Source organism: Rhea pennata, chromosome 6, assembly GCF_028389875.1.
Source record: "Rhea pennata isolate bPtePen1 chromosome 6, bPtePen1.pri, whole genome shotgun sequence".
Classification (NCBI taxonomy): domain Eukaryota; kingdom Metazoa; phylum Chordata; class Aves; order Rheiformes; family Rheidae; genus Rhea; species Rhea pennata.
Window position 1 is genome coordinate 44,274,516 of NC_084668.1, and position 10,514 is coordinate 44,285,029.

The following is a 10,514-nucleotide window of genomic DNA, read 5'->3' on the forward strand; positions in this document are numbered from 1 at the left end:
CTGTCACATGGGACAACTGAAAAGAGTTTGTCCTCCTCCCCTTGACACCCTCCCTTCAGGTACTTATAGACATTGATCAGATCCCCCCTCAGCCTTCTCTTCTCCAGGCTGAAGAGGCCCAGCTCGCGCAGCTGTTCGTCATAGGGCAGATGCTCCAGCCCTCCTAGTCCTTTCATTTTCCTATGACACAAAAATTCGTAAAAGGAATTCAAAGTGTTGCCCAGAAATGACATGTTGTTTGAGACTTGAGCATAAAAATTTCTGTTTCAAAGGAAAATTCTTCAGGTTGTAATAAGTGAGGTAAAAAAAAAGGCAGGAGAGCTCCAGTTTGCTTTCTTCGTGGTATTTGCTGTCTCTAACACTGTGGTCAAGTAGATAATTTGCTAAAATCTCCACCAATGGCAAGGTTGATTTAAATGCAGAAAACTCTATAGTTGTATTGAAAAAACTAATGCTAGAAATTATTTCCAAGCAGGTGAGAGAAGCTGATAATCTAACTTTAACCCCATCTGATTTGCAAGATGACATAAGATCGACAGCATCTGCCATAGAGGTGGCAAGTGAAGCATATGGCAGCAGTAAGTTTAATTTTGTTTATTTGTTCATTTTTGTTACCTTTTGATAACTTCAGTCTCAGAAATATTGTTTCCTCTTTCTTCCATTGTCTTTCATAGTTTCTTCTATTGGAAAATTTTGGAAGGAGATGCTTTGTTCAGAAAGACTTTTATGTTCATGTTAGTGGAAATCTGCTTTTAATTTTTCATCCTTATATACAGAAAAAGAGGCATAGGGTTTTAGCAAGTCCTGACTTAACTGCAACATCTTCTGTAGTGCCAAAGGCAGTTTATTACCTTTTTACTTGTTCGAGTTAGTTAAGATCCCTCTTGCGTAAATCTCAGCCAGCTAACTTGACATGACACTGCATTTATACTAGCTGAAGAAATCATGGTTAGTTTTGCAAGTGGTTATACTAGTTTCAAATTCTCTTCAGGTTTGTAACATTTTGGGGGTGTCTTTTTCTTCAGATGCCAGCTCCGGTTTGGCAGCTAAATTAAAACAGGAGCTAGAAACACCTGAGCATCTAGATCCTAGTTTCTTGGCTTATCTGCAGTACCGGGGCATAGTTCCAGATATTATGGAGTCAATGAGAGAAAAAGAAATACTTTCGCCGCAGCTGAAGGTAATATGTAATTAATATAAGCATACCAAGAAATTAAAACTGAAACAGTTTAATGTTAATGCTAATGTAAAATGGGACCAACTGCTGCCTTTACACTATAAACTATTCTATAATGATTTAAAACTTAAGTTGATTATAATTCTTGGGTCATTCTGCATCTCCTCTTGTAACAAGTTAACTGACGTTTGTCCTGCTTTTACTTGGGGGAATGGTGTAAATTCTGCTAGGATGGCATGGGTGATGCTCCAGAATGCGTCAGTGCAAGGACTGATCGGTCTACTGGTTTAGCGTTTTGTCCTGGAGGCCTTACGGAGAGCTGCCTTATAAATAGGCATAGATAGTTGACATGGTGTTCCCCTGCCTATTCTTGTCATTTTGGTCTGGTGGAAAGCTGCAGAAACACCATTGCAGTGGGTAGAGGGATCTTGCAGAGTCAGCTATTTCAAGGAGGACAAAGAATATGCAGGGGACTGAACAGATGTTTCTTACTCCTGTTAGTAAAGCAAGCTCGAGAACGTATATCCCTTGAACTCTTTGGTTTGGTGCTGCAGCTGAGCAAAGCTCTCAGTCATGCCAGAAGTTCTAGAGAGCAAAAGGGAGAACTTTAATGCTCGAAATCATCTCATGAATGAGGCTGGGGAGAAGTCCAGAAGCCCAGAAAAGGGAAGAAAGTTCAGTATATAACAGAGGGTCCAGGTACAATTGTACTTGAAGAAACTTGAGTAGTAAGAAGCTAGAAGAAAGTTACTTCGGAGGGAGTGAATGCTACCTTCCAAAATGTCCAGACTCTCTCAGATAGTTTGGCAAAATGAAGGAAGACTTTAAAAGCCAGAGAATTGTTTTTTATTCAGTTTCCTTCATGGATCACCAGTCTAGACCTAGTGACTGTATGATCTGAGTGCATGCTCCAATGTTGAGTACTTAGCCAGAAGCACCCTAAAGTGTTCAGACTGCTTCTGTTGTTGATGTGTTTTGAAGGGTAGTGTGTTGTAGCATTGCTTCCTGAAGTATTCGCTATCTTGACTCTGGTTACAGAAATGGTAACTCAGATATCTTAAGTCATTCAATAAAGTGCAAAGTAAGAATGTCAAGAGTTAAAGAAAATCACTGGGTATTGTTAAAATGAGTAGCATTGAGAAAGAGCTTCCCATCGAGGCTGCAGTATCTTGGATGAGATGTATGTAGAAAAGGATTTTAATCTCCTGTGACCTTCCTTGGAATGAAGCTAGGAAACATCTGCACAGGAGGTAATAGCTTGTGAACGGGGAATTTATTTAAAAGAGTTTATTTTGCCTGACAATGTCAGAGGAAACAGTTTCCACTATGTAAATTATTAAGACTGATTATTTGGGGAGCTGTTACTTTTATGTAATCTGCTACAATAAGCCAAGGTTGTGTAAATATGTAATTCAGTTTTGTAGCCTCCAAGGGTCATGTAGCATCACTGGGATTTAGTAACTTGACTTCAGACTTGATAGAATTTTGTTTGTTGCCAGAAAAGTAAACTAAGCAGTTCTGAAACAGCAGAGAGAAAGCGTAGTCCTTTGGCATGTTTGCATGTTGATTTACACAGCAGTAAGATGTACTGGCGTATTCTGCTGTTTGTACTTTAACATTGTGTGTGATCACTGTGTTTGTAAAGATTTGGCTCCTTTGTTAGGAGATAACATTCTCTGGTAACTGTTGACATATAGGCTTCGTTTATTAAGCATATCAAGAAGCAGGCCAGAACTACACGCTTTTTTGCTCGATTACAGTCTAGGACAGCCTTCTTAATTTCATCATCTAGCTCTGTCATCCCACTTGTACGCTGTCGAGATGTTGATGCCGGTCTCCTAATATTGTGCCTTGTTTTCTTCCTTCCTAGACTGTACTAAAGATGGTATATGAGGAGAGCCGCAATATACTGGCTTTGTCGGAACATCCCTTCAGTCTTAGGGATCGGAAAAACATTCATCAGACAGGAGCAGCTACGGAGGGATGGCAGAAGGAAGGCATAGCCTTTCTGGATGCTATACAGTCGCTGAGAGATTACATTAGCAAGGTAGCAGATAGAAGAGACAAGGTATTGCAGTAGAGATGACTTGTACTGTTTAGAGCATGGTTACCAGTTCTTTATTTTTATATTTTAAATGCATACATTTTGTATGTATGTATTATCTATCTATCTGTATGTATGAGGAGCAGAGAATTCTTTTATTTTCTGAGGTTTGAACAGAGCTCTCTAACACCTTTTAGTTTGCTTAAATGACTAAGTAATTTTATGCAGTAATGATATGAAAGACACTTTACAGTTGCAGGCCATCTGAAAGATATTGGTGGGCTGTATGTGGTTTACAGGTTAGACATTGATACTACAGATGTCAGTAAATACACTTTTTTTCTACAGGAACATTCAGATACTACCACTGACTGGAGAGGAGAACTTCTCCAAGCAGTACAGAGTGTGTTCGAGAAGGAGAGAAATGTGTTGCAGATTGACTTGAAGTCTCACTTCTGCAATCCTGGGTCTGGGGATGAAGGTTCATTAGTGGAAAAACTGGAGCATATTATGAAACAACAAGTGAGAAAACCTCTTAACGTATTATGCTCGTAAATCTTCTTCTATTCCACCATATTTTATCTTCAATGGAATATGGGCATGCTACATGGATACTGCAATTATTTTACCGTTTCATCACTTCTGTTCCTAAATCTTGCATCTTATGCATTAATACAGATTATGTTGTTATCACTATGCTTTTATAATCTTTATTTTGACACCATTTTTTCTAAGATTTCATGTATATTGTGTTATAAAATAGATTGATTCTTATATTTGGCAGCCAGAAAAAGTAGTGATCAGGAGATTGTGGTAGTGAAAAGGAGGTATTTGATGAAGAGGGGTAGAAAGGAAGAATTCCATCTGGAGTGTAAAAACCTCTCTTGCAAAGGGTATATTTTGTGCTAACTCAAATACATTTGGGATTGTTTCATGACAATATTTATCTTTTAGCTGCAGGCCAGATGGTTTGTAATAACTATTATGTTTAAACTATTATTAATAACTATCAGGCTATTTGGAAGCCAGTGAAGTGTTTTTGTTTTACTTAACATTTTGAATTAAAATGGGGAATAACCTTAGTCGTTTGAGGTTGCCTTTCTGTAAAACTTCTAACGTAAACCCTTCTACTGTAGAGTTTAATCCTTGTAGGAAAAAACGGGAATAGCCTTGTAGATTTAATGGCATTTGGCTCATTTTCAGGAGGAACAGCGGCAGATGGTTGTGGAGCACCTTTTCTCCTCAGACAGGAATAGCTTGCTTTCTGAAATACAGGACCTTCGAGCTCAGCTACGCATGACACATCTCCAGAATCAGGAGAAGCTACAGCAGTTACAGGAAACTCTTACTAATGCAGAAGATCATGGGAGCAAACAAGAACATCAACTTCGGAGGAAAGGTAGTAATTGCCAAGCTTCTGTCACCTGGGCTTCTATATTAGTTCTTTCCTTTTCTGCCTAAGAAGATAAAAGGCAAAATAAATTGCTTTGCAAAGAAACAAATGCTGTACAATACTTGAATACACTCAGGTTTCCTAAGATTTTAACAGAGGAAGAAGCAAATCTTTTCTTCTTTCTAGTGTTAGTGGTTAAGAAAAGTCTACGTGAAACATAAATAAAAGCTTTAAAGCAACTCAAAGCAATAATTTGTTAATTGATGTATACCTAGAGAAAACCCAAGAAGGATGATCAGAAACTCTTGATGGGTTTTAGGGAATATTCTGTATATATATTAGCTAGTAATTGGATGGTTTTGCTTCATGAGGCTTAGAAAATCCATTAGTAACAGATTGTTTGCATTATATTACAGTTGCTCACTTAGTCTCATCCAGCTATTTTTACCCTTCTCGTTTTGCCTGGCCCACTAACAGCAAAGCTGTAGCATGTATGTGCGTCTTTCTGCTTATTCACATCGTGTTTGAAACAAAACTAATTCTCCAGACAAGAATCCTTTAATATAGCTAATTCATCTGCAATTTGAAGCAGCGTAACTGATAACGTGTTGTCGTGTGCTCTGTAATGCAAAAGACTTAACATTTTCTTATCTCAGTTGAATTACTAGAATATAAGCTTCAGCAAGAAAAATCTATTGTAAGTGGCTTGCAGAGCACCCTGGCTGAGGAGCAGAAGAGAGCCTCTGATACGTGTGAACTCTTGAATCAAGAACAAGCTGCAGTATCTGCCCTGAAATTGGAGCTTTATGAAAGTAAGCAAGAGAACGAAAGGCTGCAAAACTCCCTAGAAGAGCTTCAGAGGGAAATAAACCATTTCTGGTAAGAAGAAGGGTTTTTTGGTGGTGTGTGTGTTGTTTTTTGTTTGTTTGTTTCAAAATGTATTAACAGACCTGAAAGAGCTGTATACTTAATGGATCTGCAAATGGCTTAGAGCTCAGACACACAGAGGAAAATGAGCCTCTGTCACTTTTCATGAATATGTTTGTTTTCCTTAATGATTTAAGTTGATTTATTCTTCAGTTCAAATTTGCACAGTTACCATTTTTATAGGCTTGACTGAGAAGGTTATGGAAAGGGCTGCAGTTTGTATAGGTGTAATAGAAGTGAACGGACTAGAATGCCTCTTAACTCTGGTCCTGCGTCCTTGATGTGCTCCACTATTCTCTCGCAGCTCTTCTCTTTGGCTTTGCTTGTCTGATAACTACTTCTGTTTACCTGTCATCTTGTGCATGATTTCTCCCTCTTACTCCTAGTGTACACCAATGCTTTTCTTTCCTCTTACAGGCCACCAGCTTTGCTTTGCAAGGATAGATAGTTTATACTTATACTTTAACAGTTGCTAAATGGGATATTTCTAGTTTTGCTTGCAGGGAGGTAAACTGTTTTCAGATGTTAAAAAGCTATAACTTGAAAACTGACGTTCTTTCTAAATAGTAGAGGTCATCTTAGAGAAATGAGCCAATAGACCAACTCAAAAAAAAAAAAAAATCAACATGACTTGCATTGGCAATGAAGGACGAGCTGCTCTGAGTGCAGTTTGAAGTGTCATTTTGAATTTTGCAGTTCTGAATTGGAAAATAAAGAAAAAGATTTGACAGCTGCACTACAAGACCTGCAGAATGAACGGCTAAAGGAAGCAGAGCTACGACGTTTGTTTGAGGAACGACAGCTTCAGCATAAGAAAACAGAAGATGAAAAGACAAAAGCCTTGGAGGTAATTCCCTACATCATAATGCTTCCAATTCAGTTAATTTCATGAACTGGGGGAGGTGAACTAACAAAATGTTTTGGCAATCTTTTCCCTATCCAGTGTTTTTTGTTCAGTTGCCAGATTTTGGGTTTTGTTTTTTTTAAAATCACTTCTACCCTATTGGCAGAGTGTTTTTTCATAGAATTCAAGTTTTCATTTAACCCTCCTTAACTGAACATACAGAAATAAGGAAAGTTGTATACATTTCTTGGTATCTTGATGTTTCAGAACCTTACATTTTCACATTCTTAAGATTAGTTTTGTACTTCCCCTTACTGTGTAGTGAGAGCTAGTCTTTATGGTTGTGTAATTGCATCCTTTATTCCAGAGCAAATGTGCTATGAGGATGTGCTGTATGTGATCAACAGAGACTATAAAGAAAATCAGTCAATGATACGTTTACTTGGCAGAAAAAAAAAATGGACCCTTTCCAGTATAACATGTATTTTTGGAGGTTAACCAAACTCTTTTCCTCTGTTCCCTTTCTTCTGTGTTGAACAGAAAGCAGATAAACAGTTTTTGCCAACATTGTAATAGTAGTGACTCAGTTCTTCTACAAGATCTGTAAGTGACCATAAAGAAAGAAGAACTAACATAAACCTTTGGTAAATTTAAATCCAAACCAAACTGTATCAGATACCTTCAAAACAGTCCTTGTTAGATGTCTTCAATGGGGAGGCACAATTTTGACTCTCTTTATTTCTTCGCCTGCCCTATTATTTACATTATTGTTCTGATAGGTCTTTTTTTTCCCTCTTGCTTGGGTGGTAGACATGGGGCTAACATCTTCCATCTTATAAGAAGAGACTGCCCATGCAAAGAAGGCAGAGACCATCTTAGCCAAGTCAAAGAGAAATTGCACTGCCCCAGATACAGTTCTGTAACAGGTTGAACCATTCACAGTCAGCGCTACCGCAGTCCTGTGTTCCCAAATCCTCCCTTGGGCCAGCACTGCAAAAAGCCGACAGTGCCTGCATGTGCCAGATTGCTGCCACATAGTAGTCTGAGCTGGCTTTCTGCAGAATCAGATGAGAGCTGGTGCTGATCGCAGGAAGGGTGCAGACACCCACACCAGGACTGTAGAAGTGCTAATTCTGATTTTGTGCAGCCACTGTGGGATGCAAAACCCAGAGGTTTTACATCTACTCTTACTGCTGAGGTTTTTGGCTCTTTTTAAATCAGCACAGGTTATTTCTGATTCAGATGTCACTTGTTAAGATGACTGAATGATGTAAAGAATAATAATTTTGGTTTGTTACTTATCATGATGTAACATGCATGCTCCTGACACTTGTAATTAGAAATTGGTCTGGTCTAACAGGAATTTTCAAAGGTCACTTACTTATCTTCCATTTAAATTAAACTTTTTCAGTGCATTAACTGTGGTATTAACTCCTGAATTTCTTCCTGGGTAGAACAGAAGGTTGAAATATTGCTGAATGCTTGCTTGCCCTGCAAATGAGTCCTTGTCCTGCAGTATTGGTATGTGCTTCTCCCTTTTCAACAGGAGCTACAGGCTGCCTTGGAATTGCAGTCCGTGCAGAACAGTCAGCTGTCCGTATCCTTGGAGCATGAGCAAACGGTAAACGATAACCTCCGCAAGGAGCTTCAGATTGAACACTCCCGCTGTGAAGCTTTGTTGTCCCGAGAACAGAACAAACTGTCAGAGCTACAGAAGAGTTTGGATGCTGAGAAAAACCGTTCACTGGAGCTCCTGAATTCCTTGAATCACGAACGTGTTTTGACGGAGCGGTTGAGCATGAGAGCTAAAGACGGTGCTGCTTGTCAGCACAGGGAGTCGCTGTTAGAGCAAGCCTTTGTTCAAGAGCTCCAGGCCCAGCTGGAGGAAGAGAGATCCCGAACTGTGGAGCTAGCTGCTATTATTGAGAAAACACACCAGAAGGCCATTCATTCCAAGAGGCAGCTGGAGGCTGAGGTGCAGATGCGTTGTGAAGAAACACAGAAAGAAAGGGAGATCAGCAATAAATTGCAGGCTATGCTGGAGTCTCTTCAGAGTCAAAAGCAAGAGGTAATCTGTTCCTTGGAGGCACAGAGGGAAAGAGAGGCAAAGCTGAAAGCTGACTGGGAACGATTACAGTCGCTCTTCAGGACAATGAAAGAACAAGATAAAAACAATAAGGAGGAGCGAGAGAAAGAGCAAAGGCAGCAGCAGCAAATGGAAGTAGAGAAACAGAAGGACTGGCAGAGAGATCAAGAGAGACTGGTGAGAATGCTTAGTCAAATCTCTCTCTAGATTGAAATAGCCACAAACTGGAAATTAACCCTGTGGATGGTGTTCTTAAATTGAAATATTTCTTCCCTTTAAACAAAGTGTTCTGGAAAATGCATTAGACAAGCTGTTTTCCTGAATTGCTCTATACACAGCTGTTCTTGCGGGGGTTGCTTCTGGGCTTGTTGGTGGTAAATGCTGACTTACTACTTTGCCTGTGCTAGGAAATGCTGTCTGTTAACAGATGGAGAAGACCCACTGTTAAATAGAGCTTAAACACAATACAGAACCAAACAAGGTTTCATACCATTATGCTTATTTGGGGCTAGGCTCCTAATTGTGGTTTGTGAGAGTACCGATTTGCCCCATTTTGTTTCTCCGCTCCTTCACTTTTCCTGGGATGGGGGGGAGAGGAGAAGGGAAGGGAAGGAGGGAAGGGTTACAGGTTTTCTGGATGCTTGTCAGTCACCAAGTCTGGAAATGGATGGAGAAGACATTCAGTCTGGAATCATTAAAGGGCTAGAAGGCAATTCTATAATCTTCCTCTCATAACTGGTATACTGGTTTAAGGAGTACTGAGATGGATATATTCACTGGATATAATGCTTTTATGTGAAGTTTGCATGCATATATATGTGTGTAAATATAAATATATATATATATATATACACACACACACACATATATAAAAGTTACAAGACACCACTTCTTATTTTTATTCAAACAGCAAAAATTGGAACTGCAACACCAGAAGGATGAACACAGAATTAAAGAGCTGCAGGAAATCCTGGCATTATTAGAAGAAAGGGAAAGAAATCTTCCGTCTCAAAATAGTCAGCAGAAAGTTTTGTGTGCTTTAAACAAAGATCGAAATACCAAACAGGCCATGACAAAAGAAACTGAGAAACTGCACTTGCAACAGCAGCAACAACAGCTAGAGAAGATAAGACAGCAGTTGCTTTTTGTAGCTGTCCATCTGAATGAGTGCATATATAGAACTGTAGATAAGTGAGTAGTTATTGAAACTCTGCTTGTAAAATAGTAGTTCTGTTTCTCTCTTTCTTTTGAACCTGGGTGGGTCACAGCCAAAAGCCCCATACTGGAGGGACTGAGCAGTAATATATCTCCTCCGCAGCTTACAAGATTTACCTTGTTTGAAATCATGGGCGCATGGTGGTAGCAGTCTCCATTTAAAAGGTTGCTATCATGCTGCTTTAGCCGTTCCTAAGAGAAGCTACTGGGGTTGTGCCTTATTTACGCTGACTGAAATGCTTATGTGCCTGCTTTTGAGATGGGTATGTGAAGTGGTCCTGCTTACAAAGAACAACCAGAAAAGGGGCCTGTGAAAGACCTGTGTGTATTAGTTTGGTAATTGCTTCAAACTGAATAGAGAGCAGCCAAACACTAGGTTATTGACACATCTACAGGGTCAGGATGGGAACCTCCACTGAGCATGGCAAGGGCAGCCTGGGGGATAGGAATGACTGGCTAGGTAATGGTAACTTTTATTGCTGGAGTAAAATACTTATTATGGTTTGTTGTAGCCTGAAATAGCATGATAGAATTTGAGACTGGTGAAAACACAAAGTTTTGATTTAAATTCTTATGTGGCACTGTGTAAAGACAGCCTCAGAAAGTATAAAGGTCATCCAGTAGGAAAAGCAATCAAATACATGTTAAGTATAATAAGAGATTATTAGAAATGACCCTATTAGTGAAAAAGTATTTCTGTTTAACAGAACAGTTAACGATTGGTCTGCATCAAATGATGAAGCTGTAGCCTCTTTACTGCAGACATTAAAGGAACTAAAATCGAATTTATTGTCTCCTTCAGCACCTCTGGTAAGGAAATAGCATATA

The 10,514-nt window shown here is 39.3% G+C and overlaps 1 protein-coding gene across 1 annotated transcript in view; it reads left to right on the forward strand.

Annotated features, from left to right (window-relative positions):
- The window catches only part of PCNT (pericentrin), a 102,035-nt gene that overhangs the window by 78,060 nt on the left and 13,461 nt on the right, over nt 1-10,514 (forward strand). Inside the window, exons 38-47 of the mRNA XM_062578352.1 lie at nt 473-578; nt 1,026-1,180; nt 3,048-3,245; nt 3,570-3,743; nt 4,425-4,620; nt 5,271-5,493; nt 6,238-6,388; nt 7,932-8,648; nt 9,382-9,662; nt 10,394-10,496. Coding sequence (XP_062434336.1) covers nt 473-578; nt 1,026-1,180; nt 3,048-3,245; nt 3,570-3,743; nt 4,425-4,620; nt 5,271-5,493; nt 6,238-6,388; nt 7,932-8,648; nt 9,382-9,662; nt 10,394-10,496 — 2,304 coding nt within the window. The remainder of the gene's footprint in view (nt 1-472; nt 579-1,025; nt 1,181-3,047; nt 3,246-3,569; nt 3,744-4,424; nt 4,621-5,270; nt 5,494-6,237; nt 6,389-7,931; nt 8,649-9,381; nt 9,663-10,393; nt 10,497-10,514) is intronic.